This window comes from Leuresthes tenuis, unplaced genomic scaffold (assembly GCF_036924035.1).
Source record: "Leuresthes tenuis unplaced genomic scaffold, fLeuTen1.0.hap1 SCAF_3, whole genome shotgun sequence".
Taxonomy (NCBI): Eukaryota; Metazoa; Chordata; class Actinopteri; order Atheriniformes; family Atherinopsidae; genus Leuresthes; species Leuresthes tenuis.
This window is the reverse complement of record NW_027325357.1, coordinates 5,478,703-5,498,683: the sequence shown is the minus strand read 5'-3', so window position 1 is coordinate 5,498,683 and position 19,981 is coordinate 5,478,703. Positions and strand designations below refer to the sequence as shown.

General features: G+C 39.5%; 2 protein-coding genes across 3 annotated transcripts; one reads left to right on the top strand and one right to left on the bottom strand.

Annotated features, from left to right (window-relative positions):
- Positions 1-5,047: 5,047 nt before the first annotated feature.
- ergic3 (ERGIC and golgi 3) lies at positions 5,048-19,902 on the bottom strand. Of its 2 annotated transcripts, XM_072381522.1 has the most exons (14): positions 19,730-19,902; positions 17,841-17,911; positions 16,422-16,509; positions 16,202-16,321; positions 15,877-15,973; positions 15,616-15,781; positions 15,212-15,269; positions 12,721-12,735; positions 12,173-12,204; positions 11,884-11,980; positions 8,919-8,983; positions 8,604-8,740; positions 8,433-8,488; positions 5,048-8,336 (listed from the first exon to the last, which is right to left on the bottom strand). In XM_072381522.1, exons 1-14 carry the CDS (start codon positions 19,815-19,817, stop codon positions 8,257-8,259), a joined length of 1,170 nt encoding a protein of 389 aa, XP_072237623.1. In that variant the 5' UTR covers positions 19,818-19,902; the 3' UTR covers positions 5,048-8,256. The 2 variants fall into 2 exon arrangements, with proteins under 2 accessions (XP_072237623.1, XP_072237624.1); XM_072381523.1 differs by lacking the exon at positions 12,721-12,735.
- Positions 9,307-11,292, top strand: romo1 (reactive oxygen species modulator 1). The gene is made up of 3 exons (XM_072381529.1): positions 9,307-9,435; positions 10,453-10,583; positions 11,029-11,292. The coding sequence occupies exons 2-3, from the start codon at positions 10,453-10,455 to the stop codon at positions 11,135-11,137; spliced, it is 240 nt and encodes a 79-aa protein (XP_072237630.1). The 5' UTR covers positions 9,307-9,435; the 3' UTR covers positions 11,138-11,292.
- Positions 19,903-19,981: the final 79 nt, after the last annotated feature.

Sequence of the window (19,981 nt, the reverse complement as noted above, 5' to 3'; positions counted from 1 at the left end):
ACAATTTGCATGAAAGAGAAAAGACTTACAATAATATTTAAAGTGTGATTTTGGCGTAACCCCAAGATGTGAGAAGGGCCGCCTTAAAACAGCCTGGATTCAGTTTTATGACCACCTTACATCAAACGATGAGATTACTGGAGCGTGCCACAAGTGTCTTGAGGTTGTACCCGATTTCTTTCTGAAAAATCGTGTAACCTACGGCTGGCTTTAGTTTCATCATGTAAACACGTATGCAGCTTAATCGCACTATTACAGGTTCTTCTACCTGTTTTCATAGCATGTTTCACACAGATCTTGCCAGCTGCTGGAAACCCTGAAAGCCAAAAATCAAAGAAAACACAGCCAAAAATCCTGATTTCCAGGCTTCGAGTTACGCATTTGGCATCATTCCACAGAAAGACTCACCAAGTAAACACCAAATCTTAGTTTTTTTTTTAAATCTAAAACTAATTTCTCAGCTTGTTTTTTTATTTTTTAGTTTAACTATCTTTCTGTTGATAAGAATTTACCAAAAGCAAAGGGAAAAAAAATCTTTTTTGGAAGAAACCCGAGTAAAGCTCCTCGGTTTGAGGGATACGGATATCATGAAGCCTATGAAGATGGAGGTGTGATTGTCCCTGTAACGTGTAAATGAATGGATTCAACTGTTTCAACTTTTAGTAAAGTTAATAGTCAGAATATTGCTGCGAGTGTAAATAGAGCCACATTTTATGTTAATCTGAAACATTCCTAAATCATAAATTACGATGGAATATTAGGGCCACATTTAAAAAAAAATTTGGGGAGTTAATTATGAGATTAAAGTTGTTATTAAATATGGCGAGAATAAAGTCGTAATTGGTAGGTTGTTAGATTTAAAACAGAAAAGGCGAGAGTGCAACAGTTAGTAAGGTTATAATGTAATGCTATAGGCTACACGTTAATTAAAACTGTTCTGCTCACTGAGAATATTTAAGACTTTATTCTCGCCATATTTAATAACGACGTTAATCTCATAATTCTTTTTTTTTTTTTTTTTTAAAGGTTTTTAAATGTGGCCCTAATACTCCGTCGTAGTAAATAAAGTGGACTCAACTCAGGGAATTATTTTCCCGTTTTTATGCACAGCTAAGCCTTCCACGTTTTGATCGCTATTGTTAATTTGTCCCCTTGTGACACAGTTAAACAAGGTGAATTACTTAATAACTCACCTGTGTGAATAATAATAAGACTTGTAATTATGCATTGTTATGTATGGGGTTGTTTTGAGTGACAGCGAGCTTATCCAAGGTACATCCAGAGTCGTCACTTCTGCTGATAGCAGTCCGCAAACTGCAGTAATGTCACACATCTCATTTACTGTGTGGTTGCAGCTCAACAGCACCTGTTATGGACATGTTGTGACCTCTCCCTCCCAATGTGTTTGATTTGTGGTTTATTTTAGAGAATATGAGTAGTTGAGACTTTACTATTAAAGAAGAAGTTCTAAAAATGTTTTTTAATTCAGATTTTAACCTTTCAGAGTAACCTTGCAGCCAAATGGGAGTCCCAACAGCCAGGAAACAGAGCGCTGGTTAAAGGACGATATCTGACTCAGGTTAATTACATTTCCACCTGATATCTATAATAATTCTGTTCTGCAATCAGATCCCACGACACAGATGTCATTAGAAGCGAAGCTGGCAGTTCAGTCAATGAACATGGAGTCTGAGTGATGGACTGAGGCTTTGTTTTGGTCCTGGACTCAACAGGAAGAGGTGGAGGATATGTTAAATCTTTGAATTAAATCTGATCCAGATGTGTTCTGGCAGATTTGATCTGCAGTGTGTTCTGGGTACGTTTATGTCTGAATTAACATGTTTATCCTGATCCAGATTAGACACAGATACAGATCGCATCTTACTACTAGCTAGAAAACAGACCTGATTTGTGGCCATGTGGTCTGGCTGAATGCAGCTGCTTGTTGTCATGGTTGTCTTCCAGGTAATCAGTGGGCAGGCCAATCAAATTTGTGCACCTGAACTCAATGCTGCACGGGCTGTGGAGGAGCTTCTGCCTTCCTTAACAGGTGCAGGAGATTCTGTGTCACATTACAACCACATCCCACTTACTCTTTAATAAACACATTAAACTGTTGGGGTTTTTTTTTCACTCAAAAAGGATCTCGGCCACAAATTCAGTTGTAAACTAAAAAAAAATAGATCAAAAAGACTGAATGTGGAGCAAATGTCATGTTAAAGTTCTGACTCCAGCTACACTATTTAAATCCTTCACCCATAATAATAAAGCTTAATTTAAATATCAACCCACTAACCGAAGATCCAACACATTTTATACCAAATACTATTATAGAAACTATACTAGTATAGAAAACAAGACCTCAACATGAGCTTCAACCATTTTTAAAAAAGACCGCAAACCCCTGTTCAACCAAGCATAATAATGCATCCAAGTCTCAGAATATTCACTGAACTAAGTTTGGTTTTACATCCACAGTGCTGCCAGCTTCGAGTGCTCGTAAGCCTTTTAAGTGAGAAGTGGATCTTGACGCCTGCATTTTAAGGCACTGATATTCCATAACTGAACCAGGAACAACAGTCAGTGCTTTCTCTCAAACCTTCTCTGAGGAAAAAATAATCCTTAAGAACTATTCTGCAGCTATATTTTGGTTGGAAGACCTTAACAGAGTTACGTTTTCTTTTCTTAAAAATGAACATAAATGTTCCAAACCCCCAACAAAAAGTCAAATTAAAGCCAAACCCTGAATCCTATGGAATAAAAAAGGAAAAATAATATTTATTTTCTTTTTCTGGCTTCCGGTTGAGCCCCTCAACCCCACAACTAACAGTTAAATTAATATGTGAACATACCGGAAAAGTATCGTGCTCCATTCATCAATCACTAAACAATACAACAAAACGTCACATATTTCAAACTCAAAGCCCTGATGGAGCACATACCTTTGTCAAAGCACTGCTCTTTCTGTTATTCCAGCAACCTTTCAGAAATACTTAATCTAGATGATTCAGTGCTCACGATAATTACAGTTCATGGGAAGCCTGTTTCACAACGTCAAGAAATCCCTGTAAAAAAGATCCTGGATCTGCACCAAAAACACATTTGTTCCATTTGTTTGGCTCAGTGTTCCACCCAATTTCACCGAACTCTGTGGAGCTTTTGAGGAGGACTTACTCACTGACAAACAGGCTGAAAACATCAGTGTGTCATGTCAGATATCTCACACAGCCTTGTCTGAATATGACCTTAGAGAAGATCACCCCCAGCAGCTTCTTCTTGAACCTGCTGACGTCTTTGTTCCTTCCAGGACTTTTAAGGACAAAGCAGAATATGTGGCGAGTTTAAAAACACACACAGAGTGCTACGCCCAAGACATACAATTGTATTTCCAGTATCAAAGTATTCTCTCGGGACATTTAAGGATGGACCACTCAGTCTTGCGTGGCTCTGACACACACACACACACACATTCACACAGATACAGGAAGTTTCTAAAGCTGGCTGTAATTTCATTCAGATGCCCTGCTCCTGTGTGTGCGTCAGTGTGAGAACAGTGGTAATAACAAGAGTCTGAAGGATGCCGTCGCCATCTAGTGGCTGATGAAGGAAGCAACAGGAGTTTAAAATCATTGAACATTTTAGTTAATCGGAAGAAGAAATATTCTTTGAATGAGGAATCTTGTTAAATTTAAACCTTTTTAATCTTTAGGAAATCAGGTAAAACTCCTGTGATTAGTGAGGAATATGTGTCATAATAATTTTTTTGTTAATTTCAGCCTAAAATCAGTTTAATATCTGCCACTTAAAGCCCTCACAGATGAGTGGTGGAGCACAACTAAGCAAAGAACTTCTGAGATTCCTAATTTTTCTCAGTGCAGGGCGCTTGAGTAAGGAGAGGCATTTCATCTTGTTGTAATGAAAGGATCTGATGCTCTGTTGCAGCTAATAATTGCATGGATGAAGCAGCAATTAGAGGAAAACCTGTCTGAGAACCAGTTAGTTCAACTGGAATACCTGTGGGGCCACAGCTGATATTGCTGGGCTTCCAGTGTAACCAGTGGATGTCCACATGATCGATATTCACAGCAAGACCTACTGCTCTGAGTCTGATTTGTTCTCGTAGACACTCGCCAAGTAAACCAAAAGCTAAATATTGCAGTTTAACTCGTGTCACACTGAACACTTTAAAAAAAAAAAAAAAAATTTTTTTTTTTTTTTTTTTTTTTTTTTAAATCGGATCACGGGCATTTGTTAGTTTCTAACTTAAGAGGAACGGCCATTTTTGGAGTCCTTTAGCAGATAATTTTTTTCTCAGATTTTTCTCATTATTTGGAGTCTTTTTCTTCTCTTTTTGGCTGTTTTGCATGACTTTGTTGTCGCTTTACGTACCTTTGTGGTTACGGTCTTGACTGTTTCATTGTGATAATTCTGCCGAACTTTATGGCCATTCAGTCTTTTCATGGTTGTTTTGACTCTTTGTTGTTTTGAGGTAATTCTGTACTTCTCAGTGTCTGTTTTAGGAAGAGCAGCAAAATTCCTCTGATTTATCCATCCCGCACATTTGCATCATATTTCTTCACTTTCTGTCACTGATCCTCTCCTGAAAACCTCTGGTATAGTCGAACATATCTGTAGTTAGATCTGGTTTTTGGGACAGGTGTGGAGGAAGGAAAGGAAAGAATCCAAAGTGGCAAAGCAGCCTCCTGAAACCCGTCTAACATGCCAAAAAAGAAATAAAACATGACTGTGCAGGAAGTCTCAAAATGTCACAGGAAGATGTAAACAAAGCGTTTTAATAAAGTTCCACATTTTATTTTGGCTCTTCTTCTCGTCTCATGGAGAACTGATGTGACAGTTGATATTTTTATTAATTATTTTATTCGCTAAATCAGGGACTCCTTGGAGTCAAAGACCACATGTTTATCATTAAAATGAGTCACAGTTTCCACGGTGACCTGCTGGCTGATGCTAACTGTAGCTCACATCCAATCACTGATTTACATGTTAACATGAAAACCAAAGTAATGAGGTGACAGACAGTTGAAGCTGGTGTATTCAACATTTATTTTCTGTCATTTTAAAAACCGTTTGAGGACAATCAAAATATAAATACATCTCTCTTTCATTCACACACACACACACACAGAGCAATTAGCATGAAAACACATCCACTCGCACACACTTACCGGCCCACACACGCACACATGCACGCACACACACACACACACACACAACCCCTACGCCTGATTTAGACGTCAAAAAGGTGCAACAACAAATCATCAACAACTGAACCATCAGAGTGTGCCATGATCAAACTGCATCAGCCAGACTTTAACACAGAGAGAAGAGATATTTTTTACACGTGTCTCTTTACAGCCTAAATACTGGAATATCTGTTAGAACCTGTCACATCTTCATAAGCTTCATAAGTCACAGATTCACAGCGATATGTGCTGTCAAATAAATCGAAGGACGAGAATCCAACAAATCAGAGAACCTGGGGCAAAGTCCTCGACCCGTCTGAGCAACAAACTGAGAGGAGACGTCCACTTAAAATGAGGATTTCAAACAGCGTAATGGTGTTAGACTGCAGCTCGACTCCCCAGAATATCATGTAAAGACTTTTAAAGGGACAAAAATGTACTCTAAACCAAATGTTTGTATCCAGAGTTTGGCTTAAATGGCCATAAATAATCACAGAAGGCAAAAATCAATGTTGCAGAAACATCTGGGCTCAACATGGTGACTCAACTAGTGAGTCAAAAAGCATCACGCTGTCTTCTGGCGGTTTAGAGCTGCCTTCATGTCACCCTGTCATTTGGATTAAAGAAACGCTTCTTGGCTCGGGGTCAAGGAGGGGATCAACATCTGAAGCCGTTTGCTAACAATCCCACCTCCCACAGGCCGAAAGAAAGCCAAGAAGCAGCAGTCTGAGCGGACAGATTGTGTTCTGCATCTCACAGAATGCTGAAAAGAAGCAGCCCCTCACCCATAGAAAAACTAAATCTCACTGACCTTATTAACGGGAGTTTTGTAGTTCTAGTTTTTGAAGGCAGAGATGAATAAGTCTGTACACTATTTACAAAAATAAAGTACAGTAAAATCAAGTGAAGCATAGAAGAATTTCCATTTAAGGAAAAGTCAGTTGAAGGGTCATCCCTTTAATTCGGCAGGTCACTTCCCATTAAGTGGAATTCATTTGGAAACCTTCTCTGGTGAAAACGCTCAGACATTTACGTCCCAAGTGGCTCTAATCTGCAGAAGAAAAGCTGACTGGCACAGTGAAGTCAAAGCGATGCGTCGCTACACCTACAGCTGCAGACATGTTCGAGCCAACGAGCTAAAACTGACCAACCGCTGAAGGATTTGGCCTCTTAAGCAAGCGCCAGCAGGCCTGCAACTTCACTTCAGCTCAAGTCAAATCAAATGGTTATTTAGTGGGATTTAAAATTCATATTTCTGGTTGAATCCAGATTTTTTGTCAGGCGGACACGACTGTGAAGTATTTCTCAGGCTATTTATTTGGTTTTGGTGCTCTTAGATGACTCTTTGAATGGCGATCAGAACTTTGTAGGTGGGGTTAAGAATCAAAATATGTCTTCATGTGTGAGAGCTACTCAAATGGCAACATAAAGATTGGAAATAAACTCAGACTTTACGTGCATTATGAGAAGCATCAGGTTTGGGTTCAGCTCTGCAGGTAACCGATTACATCATGTGTTTGTCTGATAGCTAGAACTCTGATATTATATTTATATTATGTATTTATTCTGATGTATGCGAAAGTGAGTAATGCACCATGATCAGAAACCAGGCTGATGTGAGCGGGGCGTGACTGGATGGACAAGATTTACCAAACAGAACTGAATCTGGACTTCGTCATCATCGACCTGCTGTAGCTGATGCGGTAAACTCAATTCAGTCTGATCAGACGATCATCAGATCAGAGTAGACTGAGGAGCGTCCTGCTCGCAGAGTGGAGCCACCCCAGGGGGGTGTACTGGTTGAAGCCGACTCTGAGACCAACCTGATCTTTACGAGAAGCATACGGCAGCAGATCATTAAAATCACAGAAAAATCCAACACAGCAGCTTTAAACCAAGAGGATGAAAATCTTCCTCCGCAGTCTCATTATTATCAGCTTGAGTCACTGTTTCAAGTTTCAAAGTCCTTAAAATTGAGAGGTTTTTTTAATCAGCTACTCACATTTTGAAGCCTGGATGACTCTCGGCTCACAGGAAGTCCACAGATCATCTTAAAAGCTTCAAATGTCTCACTCTTTGTTCAGAAAACTCAGGGTTTCATGTAGCCCAGCTTTTTATCACCGTCTTTGTCTGAGAGACTCCAATTTAGTTCAATTTGTTCAGTATTTTAACACTTTACCAATGACTTGTGTGGAAGAAAACATTAAGAATCTAATTCAGCGTTTCTGTGGTCAACAAAGCCTTAAGAAGAGTGCTGGTCGATATATTTTCAGAAAATGGACAAATGTGAGACTTTTCACACATTTTCAGTGTTTAGGTGGTGGGTTAAAACACTTCTGGTGAAGCTTTGCGTTTGTGATACTGAACACTGTAGCTCAATGGTTGGTTTGCTCTTTTTAACGGGATTTGTTGACCATGGGAAAAATATAAAGACTATAAAGTACCAGAATAATCCTTAAAATCCACAAAGTAAGTTCAGTTTGTACTCAAGTGATTCTGTGCTTACAAAAATGTTGATACAAAGTTCATCCAGGCTAAATAAGGTGAGTAACTGATGATCAATCTTAAAGTCCTTTCGCCCACTGGCCCTCGATCACAGATCTTCTAACAAACATTCAGTGTAGTCATTTGAGTGCTGCTGAAGCAGGTGGAAGGAAATTGACTTCTGAGAGCTTCTGGAGCCGAAGTCTGAATCAACGAGTCATCCTCCGCTCTTCTTAATTCTCTTGATTTTGGCTGTGTCCTCCCGTTGGCATCAAATTTAACAGTGGAGAAAAAAACTTCAAAAACCTCCACCAGCTCCTCCCCTCAGAGCTTTGCCAGCACAGGTGAGGTCAGAGGAACTTAAAACCTGGCGGATGGAAAACCTCTGCCTCTCTCTGGGTTAATCTCTCAGTCTAACATACAGAGAGATGGAGAGAAAACAAAGTTCCTGCTCCTGCTGTCAATCTTCCCCCTCTCCCAGCACGTCTGTCCATCTTCTCCCTGTCCTCCTGTCTCTGAGTCAGTGTCTTGATCTGTGTTGCACTGTGGAGGCCATCGGGGGGCGCTGTTAGGATGCTTTGCCCAGCTCTATCTTCTTCTGGATGGCACGCGCTGAATGGTAGATGAGCGAGTCTATCAGACCGGCCACTGCATGAATCAGGGGACAGTCAGTACTCAGATCCACATTTTATAGTTTCAGGCAAACCACAACTTCAAAAGACATGATCAGATAGAGGAACTGACCTGTAAAAACACCTCCAATAATGGCACAAACACCCGTTAGGAAGTGTGTGAACGATCTGAACAAAGAAAAAGAAGTTTAGTAAAATCTATCTGCTTTGATTCGATGAGTCGAACAAACTTGTTATGGGTTTGGGAAACTGTTCAGCAGTGGCGTGAAGAATAACAACCTACCTGTGTTTCTCTGTGAATTTAACCATCATCGGTGACAGCTCGTATAAAACAAAGACGCCCGGCAGCCCCTGGTCTCCTATTAACCCATTGGCAACTTTCTCATGCCTGGTTACAGAGAACTGGTTTGTTTTTACCACCTGGAAAAAAAAAAGTGACCACAAAACAGTCACTTATTTGAGCCATTTGTAGTCTGACTTCAAAACTGAGGATGGAAGCACTTTGGAAATACAACAGGCAGTTTACATAACAATTAAATACAACGCTTTGTTGCATTCAAACTTAAACACAAAGGAGGGAACAAAATTTTGGACTCACCTCTCCATCGGTTTTCACGTATACCGTAGGAACAATTTTCACAAAATACTGGTACATCATTGACGCTGTGAAGAGGAAAGATTTCCTTTTTAAAATAAAATATAACTGTGGACAACACCTAAAAGCAAAGCTTCAAAGAGTCAACTCATGTCATCATGATAAGTGAAGCTCTTTGTCAGCAGCATTCATATTAGACATAATCAGATTTTTCACTTAAACGAGTTGAATAGATATAATAATTAAATTAAATTAGCTTAAATATTCTTGAACATAGCTGGTGACAAAAATAAACAGGAAAACAGTGTTCCTGCAGTCACAAATGTAAACACCAGATGGCGCTGTTTAATTTCTCCCTTACATTTTTCCTCTATAATTGCTTCCTCTGTCTTTTCCATTCTTCCTGTATACGGTTATGGAGGTCTGCTAGAAAGACATTTAAACGCAGCTGTGCTTAACATAGGAGAAACCTCAAGTTCAGAGGCAAAGCACCAACCTCAAAATAATCACATAAACCAAGGTAAGCGAACTCTTATGCGGATTATCTTGATTTTGATAATAAAGCATTTAATTTATCGGTGGTAACGTGTCGTAACGTCTCAGTCAAGGCCACGGGTGACGTTAGCATGCTAAGCTAGCATTAGCACAACAGACGTTCCCGTGAATAACGTGAGTGATATTTACAAATGTGATTATTTTATGTTTTGCGCTTGAAACAACAGCAAAATGCGCTATTGTTTGGTTTCTGGTCGAGTGTGATTTGACTTGATAAACTGCAAACGCCGACACCAACGAGCTAGCTAACGTTAGCCTAGCTTCCTAATTAAACAGCACTGATAACTCGAAACGTTCAGCTCCTCATCGGCGACAAATCAACGGCTAAACCCAATCAGGCCGCTAAATTTAAACTGATTTTTATATTAAAAACATAGTTTCCCAAGGCTTTACCAAACTTTAGGCTATGATCCTTTTAAGTATCCTGATTCTGGGAAAGTAACGGATTGATTTAGTAAACTCGGAATAGACGCAAAGTTGAGCTTGATGTGAGAGCACTAAACAAATAAATTTGCTTTAAATTGTATTATGTGACTGACGAGACCGGATTAACCTGCTTTGTGCAGACTTTAGACGCTCAGTTCAAGCATAAACCAGACTTATTCATGAAAAAAGGCTCATAAATACCATTTTATTTTTGTTTCATTATAAAATGCGATACTTTTACCACCCTACTTGTCACACTGAGGTTTGTCAAGCTCCTAATGAATAATTACAGACTAACTGCTGATATATCTAATATTACAATATAATATATCGATAACTGTATTAGCATATTTGTCATAAAAAAAGGTAGAATATGTATAGTTTGACTTAGGTAATCATTGGGTTGTTTAGTTGATCTTTTGCTTAAACTAACTAAAAACTGTCAGATATTTATATCACATGTATAGAAATGAGTAGGATACTCTGATCAAAATAATCAGAAACTCAGTTTGAAACTCTACCAAGCATTTGTCCTTTTGTTGGTATTCTTTTTCAGATGCCGGTAGCTGTAGGTCCATACGGCCAGACCCAGCCGAGCTGCTTTGACCGGGTCAAAATGGGCTTCATGATGGGGTTTGCAGTAGGAATGGCTGCTGGTGCCATGTTCGGCACCTTCTCCTGTCTCAGGTAAATCTGAACTCTACGTGCACCCAAACTATTGAGCTTCTGTTGAATCTGCAACTGCATATATAATAAAACGATTGAAAAAAAAACTATAAAAGTATTGAAAAGTTGTATTTTTCCCTTGTATTCAGAGCACATTTGTTACATCTTTGAGATTTTGTGCCTTGTGTGTTGGGCCACGTTTTGATTCTGAAACCGAGCTGAGGTAGAACTGTACTTGGTTGTTAAACCTATTACAAAAGGGTGCAATATGCCCACAGAAATAAAGTTTATAACTGAACTGAATGATTGGTTCTAACAATATATTACCATCTGATTTATTAAATTGTTAAATTATCATTTATAGATAAACTTTCAAACAATAATTCAAAATAGTGGGATGTAAGTATATAACGTCTTGATGTGGGGAAATCATAAGAGATTAAATCTAGTTTAACTGTGTCTCCAGGATCGGCATGCGTGGCAGGGAGCTAATGGGAGGAGTTGGAAAGACCATGATGCAGAGTGGAGGGACATTTGGCACCTTCATGTCCATCGGCATGGGCATCCGCTGCTGAGGATAATAAAGAACCACCTCCTGCACACTCACACAACTGTACAGCCATGGGACTTTCCAAAAAAGTACAATCACAGCTCTCTGCCCCCTCCCTGCTGTAAAGCTCCCAACCTGCGGTCTAGTTTTGTCAATAAAAGTTCAGATTTATCAAATGGGTTTAAGTTTGGGGCGTGTTGTACTTTCTGCTGCTGCCACATCCTGCTCAACCTGAACTGGAACATAATGGCCGATTTTATCAAACGCACACATTCTCTGTGGTGTCTGCTTCTACATCGGGTTGAACATCGTTCAACAACCACCACAAACTCTCAGTTAAATTCTCTCATAGCCAGATGAAGAGCGAGCGCCTCAAAACACGAGGTTTCTCTCCTGAAGCAAATTAAAACCAGTAACTTAAATCCAAACCTGTAGCACCAAAACCCAGAAGCTGAATTCAGTGACATTAGTTGAATCTACTTTTGTATTTCAGTTTAAATTTGTGGTCATTTGAGACATTTTACTTGTTGCTTAAATACTGGATAATGTTTATTTTTTGGATATTACGCACAAATTATGTAAAATCTAAGTTTTATAGAAGAGTTTTATAGGTAATTGACTATCGGTGGGAGGATTTTCACATCCTGCATGGTCATTATTCTTGGATGACAACATTTGGAAACTTAAATTAGCTGCGCTGATGGACAAATTAGTGATTTTACAGCTGTTTCTACATGCTTATTTCTGTATTTATTAACTGATGTTACTCACCTTGTGGCGCCGTGACGTCCGTCTCATCCAGAGGGTTAACGATGCCGGGATAATCTTTACCAAACGACAGGTGTTTTATCAGATGGGTCATGTTTATCTGTAGAACGACAGAAGAAATACAAATGAACAGACGAGCTTCACGAGAAGCTGAAGACTCGGTTCTTTTACCCTCACTGTTATACGGAGCCGTGTTGTGTTTAATCAAATTAATCATCAATGCATTTTATTATTAATATAATGATATTTAAGTAATAACATTGGACCAACATTGATCACGTTTTGTACTTACGTTGTCCAAGCCAAAGCTCTGCAGGTCATGTACTGCCAATAAACAAAACAAAACATCATTTTAACTTGTTCTCAGCAAAAAAACTGCAAATATACTTTAGTAAAGGAAATTTAAAAAGCAAATAGAGCTGAAGCGCAGTCACACACACATGTTCACAACATCAGAGCTCGTAGCTCCTGAAGTAGCTTTAAATCTTCTTGCTGCTATTGTCAGATTTGTGCAAACACTGGATTTGAGCTTGGTTGGGTTGCAAGTATTAAGTATATTTAAGTAAAAATTCTTCTTTTCTGCGGTGGATTATTAGATTTTTTTCCAACTGTCTACTCTTCACTTCATTACTTTGTGTAGTTATTCAGACTTCATGGCGCTGGCTTCATTAATTAACTCCCAAACACTTGTAATATATCATGTTTTTCACCCCAACTACCCTCCATTTCTTGCCTCATCTCATCCAAGGCGTTTCCACAACGTACCGTAGATTTACAATAACAAAAAAAGGCTGTTTTAGGGGTAAAAAAAATTAAATCTACAAAGAAAGATGGACTTACTTTCCACAGCGTGCACTGCAGAAAGAAGAGAGAAGAGTCACAAGAATGGTGCAGCAGACAACAAACCATGAAATGTTAGCATGTGTGAGGGTGTCCCTGGGACTGCACAACTCTGACAAAATGCTTCATTCCACTCAAAATGACTCAAATTCTACAAAGATATGAATAATGATGCACGAAGACACTGTTAAAGCGGAGTTTAGTTGTTAAGCCTACAAGCAAGAAACAGCAAAACATCTCATTGAAACTCATTGAAAGGACTGATTCCAATAACTTCTGACAGAGTAATTGTGCAGACCCAAGCACAAAGGGGGGGGGGGGGGGGGGGGGGGGGTTAACACACTGAGGTTAGTCCACGCAAATGGGCTTTGGAACGAGATTAAGGAGGAGGCTGATATTTTTCAGCCTCCTCAGAGTCCTCAAGTGATTCTTATCTCTTGTTTCTGCTCCTAACCATTTCGCTAATTAGTGGGATGAATGAACTGACAACGTCCCGTCAAAGGTTCAGAGATCTGAGTTTGTTTTCAGGGAAGAAAAACAGAACCGGACAGAATTTTATCATCACATGACTTTCTGCCAACATTTTTCACATTTTAGTGGCCAATTAGAGCTCGGCTCGACATACAAACAGCTCTGTGAGACGTTTCTTCCCAAACATACAGCTGGAGAGGATTCTATGAAGGTTTGAAGGCTGGTTATCTTTGATTTCCTGCTCTGATTTTAGTGTTGCAAGATGAGGAAACCTCAAACACACAAGAATGTCAGAGAAAAAGTAGCAGAAAAGGGTTGTTTTTAGAGCTGGACATGCATCACGAGGAGTTTGATGTGTGAAAACACTGTGCTGGACAGAGCTGCTTTATTACAAATCTGAATTTAAGAGACATGAACAGATGAAGCTTTTAAATATTGATTAAGCATTACAGCAGAAATTTCAATTATCTCCAAAAAAACTGAAGTTCAACCTCTCAAATGTTTTTATTTTAGGTTTAAACTTTCTTCATAGGTTGAGTAATGAAAGAGTTTAGTGGATAGTTTGAAGTTTTCACAGATTGTTGTGAGAATCTGAGTCACACCGGGTTGATTGGTGCTGTTTCAGTGTATGGTTCCCAGTTAACAGCCCCATCATAACCTCTTGAACTTTTATAAAGCAGCGCTGCCTTTACACAATGTTTCATCAACCATGAAACCAGACATAAGCCAAACCCTACTTCACTGTCTGAAAACTGATATGTATGAGAAAGGTGTCACATGACATTCATTCCACTGGAAAGTTTCACATTTAAACCATTTAAACAGTCTCAGAGCAACCCATATCTGCAGATTTTATCTTTATTTCTTAAATTAGTCTGTCGCACTTCTATTCTAAGCTGGAGGAAAAGCTGCACTGATCAGATATTCAGAGCTGTTGAATATTTATTGCAAAGTGTTAATACAGTAAGTGAATTCATGAGTTTTGATAAAATAAGATTTCATTCATTCAGACGGGATTTTCTGCTGCTCTGAGCTGTTATTTGATCACAGTCTGTATGTAAAAGATGGACATAGCCGATATGAATTCATTTAAATGCAAAGTGACTCTTCTTTCCACTGGCCAGCAGGGGGCAATCCTGCACAAATGACTGAAATCATCCAAAATTACGAGAAAAAAGTCATTTTTGCTTAGAGGTTCCTCTTTCTGTGGCGTGCGGGCTGGGGGGGGGGGGGGGGGGGGGGGCCCTCTCGGGAGCCAAAACGCATGCTAAAGTACACTCTACAGTGGTGAGGACGTGCTATATTTGCCTTTATTCTTTCCCCCCACCCCTGCCCTTCAAAAAGTCACTGTCCTCGTCACAAAGTGAAAACATCACAGGACCTGGTCAGAACCGTCCCTTTAATATCTAATTTAGCACATGATCCACTGGACTATCATTTCTGAGAAGAAATGTTGTCCTACATTTCTTAACTTTATTTCTAAACAACATATCATGAGTGAGAAAAAGCTAACGTTAGCATTTACCAGCATATAGTTAGCCACAAGCGAATGTAAAAAAGTGAAAGGCTCATATTAACTTTATGTAGGGCTTCATCTCCATCCATGTGGGAGGAAAGAAGGATAATATGGGATCATTTGCATATTCGTAAATTATTGCATAATGAATGAGGAAAAGGTGTCACGTTACATCAAAGCTATTCTAAGGCAATAAAGTGCTTATTTTAACATGATGTCCCACAGGGGACATCAAGGTGGCTACGTCCATCTTTTATAAATGTCAGTCTATGTTTGCATGGTGGATGATTGATGAATGGATGAAGAAAGACTAATAAACAAATACACCAATCAAAAGTTTTTTAACACCCACAAAAAAGGAAGCAAACTAAATATCAAAATTTGCCAGAAAAGATCTGCCCTGCTTTAGGGTACTGATATACAGTAGAAGAGACTAGTAAAGGGTGTTAAAAACCTTTGGTTAGTTGTGTGTGTGAGCAGAGTTGATGGGCAGCCGGTTCTTACCGTGGACGTGAGACTGCTGGAAACTTTTTCCTGGAGCAAAGTGGAAATTTCCTGCCACCTAGAGCACAAAGAGGAGGAGAAAGTGATCAGAAATAGCACAAAATCACACAATACAACACAGAAACACTCTAAAAATCAGGATTAGGTCTTTCCTCCAGTACTCCGGCTTCCTCCCACTGCCCAAAAACATGCATGTCAGGTTAATTGGTGACTCTAAATTGACCCGAGGAGTGAGCGCTTGTCTCTGTGTGGCTCTGTCATGGACTGGCGACCTGTACAGGATGCACCCCGCATCTCGCCCAGTGACAGCTGGGATAGGCTCCAGCCCCCCCGCGACCTTGAGCTGGATTAAGTGGGTATAGAAAATGGATGAATCAATACATGACAGATGAGAGTTAGAATACCTTGTTGACCTCCAGGAAACCATAAACCTGACAGCCCTCATTCTTCTGCTCCTGCATCTTCTGCGTGAAGCCTTCCCTCTTGCACTGCTCGATGGTATCGGCGCTCTTGAAGGCCCAGCCTCGCCGCCTGTAAGCTTCCCGCACATCGTCACATGTGTTGCAGCATCTGCAATTAGGACAAGCAAAGGCAGGAGGGCGAGTTGATGCAGATTTACAAAGAAGATACAAAAAATAAATAAAACCAGAGCCGGAGCGTCTTACTTGAGGTCTTCAGTCTCAGCTCCGTAGCAGCTCTCACATCTGTTTGGGTCCAGTGTGCTGGGGTCAAAGGTCTCTCCATCATCAGCCTTACCAAGTTCTGAACAAGGAGGCACAAAATCACCATCATGATCAAAGATCAAATCTTCAGTGCAGCTGAGTCACACTGGCTCAGCAGCTTCACTCAGGTGTGAGCTAAACAAACAATCAGAGTAGTCTCAATGCAGCTACCTGCTAATTCACTCTAATCTGAACCAAATACAAAGTGTCTGCAAGTTTTCAAAACACAGATCAGCAGTGTCAGGAGGTTGATAAAGTCAAAGTTTACCATGTTTTTCTGCCTCCAGGGTGACCGCTTTTAGGTCTTTATCCAGTCGCCGTTTAAACAGATTGTGCTCGACGTCCAGCTGCTGCTCACCAGCCACGTCCATGGCGTCTATACTGAGGTCTGAGAAAAAGCAGGTGTTGTTTTTCACAAGTCACAACTCACCATCAGCACGTTAGCTTTAGCAGCCTGAAGTTTCTTGAGAAGCGGTAGCAGCACTTACAGGCACAGGGCATGTGAGGGAAAATGACATCAATGTTAATTTTGAGTTTGTCTCCTCGTGACGTGTCGACGTACAGCTCGGGGTGGACCTGCGGGACAAGGACACGTTTTCAACTTTTAACCAAGCACATTCACCGTGTTACAACAGCACCCCCAATTTGGAGACATTTCCGATACACTTCATGCATCCAGTGAAGGAGAATTAATTTTACTGGATCTGTCTGAGAAACAGGACTATATCAGCCTCCAGTTGCTTTAACTGATGAATACAAAAACTTCAGCATCTTCTGGCAACAGGTGGAACATGCAGATACAGCTCAGAGGTGAAATTAGCTCTCTTATTATACATTTTTTCCTAAACTGAGACACACTTTACTTATGGCACACATAAACACATTCCCTTTAGAAAAGAAAGCACAGGAATTGGCTAAAGTTCAGCAGATTCTCAGATCATCTCTGCCTCTGCTGTCCTTTGGACCAGCCAGAGAGGCTAAGACACTCCTGGGCCTCATTTTGGCCTCTCAGGGCACATTTCTCTGTTCGTTCCAGATTGCCCCAAGCTGATAAAACGGGTCAAAGCCATGACTAAAAACTCCCAAAGAGTGGACATATGAAGCTTTCCAACACTGTTCCAGCTGCACAGACTGGAAGAGCATCAGTGATATTGTGAGATGAGGTGTCAGCACAGACTCTAAAGAATACCAACAACATATAATTACTTGCCACATCCTGCTGCTGTGTGGCAAGTGACAGACGCATCTACTGTTTTACTTCTTTACTCAAACAGGGAGACAAACGGATTTCATTTTCCACCATCCAACAGAAAATGGTCCCATCTTAGTTGTTTGAGTTTAACTGTTGTGTGGGTGGTCTAATCTGGAATCTGTTGTTAGTTGGAAAGCTTTGTATCCTTTTTCCTGTTCTCTTGGCTCACGCTCACCAGACGAGTCGAACAGGAAACTCACCCGAAGGCTGAAGTATCAGTTATGTTAACACAGTATTTTCCCATATTGATGTCTGTCAAAGGACGACGTAGTTAAGTTCATTTATCAGCCAGCTTCCACGTTAACTCTTAAGTCAGATAAGAGTCGAACACAGCTTTCCAGAACCCATATAGCTGTCCTTGATTTGGTCGATTTATCTGAAAAAAGCCCAAATATCTCAGGTTTCATCTGCTACCAAAATGATAACAAGCAGCAAACCCTCCAGCTGGAACAAATCTTCGGTAGAAAAATGACTAAATCTTTGCCACTGTGATGTAAATTTCTGACCTTTCGGGCAGATCGGCCTCTGCACGTCAGAGCCGAGCATTAACCCCGGTTTTGGGATTAAAGCCTCTTAAATTCACCTCTGTGTTGAGTGTCGGATTTAATTTCACACGGAGGATGTAAAATGATCAGACGATTATGGATGAACTCACCTCTTTAGTAAGATAGTACTGCAGCTCTGAGACAAACAGGATTAACATGATGACGCCGCTGATGATGGTCACTGCAGAGGATATTAGAAACAAGAGCTTTTTGACTCATCACTCTGTGTGAAAGGTTCTATAATATTTGACAGTACATCATCATCATAATCAACAACTTATTAATACATCAAATAATATTGGCTTCATTGTTTTATACGTGCATTAAGACCTTCTTTGAAGCATATTCTATCTTCTTGCAAACCTGCAGAAGACTAACTCTTTCTTACTTTCCAGAGATTTTAATCCATCTTTTGTTTTTACATTTTTATTGCAGAAAAGTAGAAGAAAGTTCTTGTTAGTACTTCTTCATGTCTAATCATCAGCCTAAAACCTAAATAAATTCAATAGATGATGATTTTAATTAGAAAATCAGCAAATTAGCCTTTAACAGAGGGTTAAACTGTGCAATCTTAGAAAAGAAAGAGAAGATACATTATTAAATTAACTGATTAAAACTGTTTGTTTATATTCCACTATTAAGAAAAATAAAGCTGGAAACAGTGGTGGTTATCAATAGTAGTATATTACATCTTTTTTGGGGCATTATTGTTGTCTTTTATGCCAAAACTGTACTAATTCATAACTACTTACACAAAACCAAGAGAGCAAAACAGCAGCATTTTATTCTTTTACATAAACATCAACTGTACATTAAAAACAGGTGCTACATTTACTCAAATTAGCTTAACAAAAGGCTTTTTTAATGGTCAGTTGCATGTTTAATTTTTTACTTGTTACTTTTGTAATTACTTCTCTTTTATCCAAATGAAACAAAGCGCAGGACAGTTCTAAGTAAGGAGGGTTTAGTTGGAAATAGAAATTTAAATTGTTTTCTAACATCTAGCCAGATTCATAAATATCTATATACTCTATATTTATACATTAGGAGCCCTAATATAGAAGGTAAAGCCCCCATAAAGCTGAGAAACAGCTTTCTTGTGACGCTTGAAACAACTTTTAGTAACTTCTACACTGTAGATCAATTCCTTTAATGCAGATGTTTAATAGAGCTCTTATAATGCCACCTTCTTATTCTTGTAATATTAATGAAATAACCAAAGATCAATGTAATCTGAATTTATGTTTAACATACCAACAAAATCTAGAGTTCACCAATATCCTGAATCATCCATGGTGGAACAGGGCTTTAGATCATTTACTGAAAAATGCTTTCACTATTACCCAGAGCCCCGAGTCACACGTGCAACGTTTTGTCCAACCAATAGTCCAAAGCAAATACTCTAATTTTGTTTTGTTTCGTTTAAATCAACCGACCAATCAAAAAATTGATTAATGGTTTCACGTGTACAACTACTTCTTCTTTTAAGGATGTTTTCGGCACTAATAGCTTCTATCAAAGTTGCTTGGCAGGAAATGAGAGCAGAGAGAGAATAAGGGGAGGACATGCAGCTATAATATTTTGGCTAATTTAGAGTATAAACTTAATCTATAGATTACTAATGTGTAGTGTGGAAACATCTACTATGTAAAAGAAAAAAAGTCTGATTAACCCGTCTTTTTTTCAGGAAACATGTGGTTAAATAAAGATAAAGACTTGAAAACTAATATATCTGAGCTATTGTAATGTCTGTATTTGCTTGTTTTTCAATGGGTTAGTTTGCTCAACAATGGTACTGTTGACGTTATAGGACTCTATTCTGTTGGTGTTCAGGCTGGGCTATCGTTCCTAAAGAGCTGTCATGGCTGTATGTTAATATTTTTACATTATTCAATTATTTAATAAAGGAATTAATGAGTAAGCCTTGCTGTTAGCCGCTGCAGCTATCACCCAGAGTGTCTGAATGGCTGCTGCTCTCTGATAAATTGAAGCATCTTACCGGTCGCTCCTCCCCACGTCTTCACACGGAAATCCTCCAGAGTTTTGGGATAAGCGTCAAACTGCTTCAGTTTGTTTAACGTGTCCATTTTCTCCAACACAAAACCACCGCTTCACAAAAAAATGTTACCGACAGATTCCTGCACTCCAGACACTCATCAGTTCTCCGCTTTCATTTCCGGGTCACGTGAGGCACAGGTGGACCAATCAGCTCCGGCCGCGTAATTTTTCCCTCTTTCCTTCGGCTTCCATA

Excerpts from the sequence above, each read along its gene's own strand:
- romo1 (XM_072381529.1), top strand. The coding sequence starts at position 10,453 with ATGCCGGTAGCTGTAGGTCCATACGGCCAGACCCAGCCGAGCTGCTTT. Across the intron at positions 10,584-11,028 it reads GGCACCTTCTCCTGTCTCAG|GATCGGCATGCGTGGCAGGG; the intron begins GTAAATCTGAAC and ends CTGTGTCTCCAG.
- ergic3 (XM_072381522.1), bottom strand. The coding sequence starts at position 19,817 with ATGGACACGTTAAACAAACTGAAGCAGTTTGACGCTTATCCCAAAACT. Across the intron at positions 15,270-15,615 it reads GTTTCCTGGAGGTCAACAAG|GTGGCAGGAAATTTCCACTT; the intron begins GTATTCTAACTC and ends TTTGTGCTCTAG. Across the intron at positions 8,489-8,603 it reads AAATTCACAGAGAAACACAG|ATCGTTCACACACTTCCTAA; the intron begins GTAGGTTGTTAT and ends TTCTTTGTTCAG.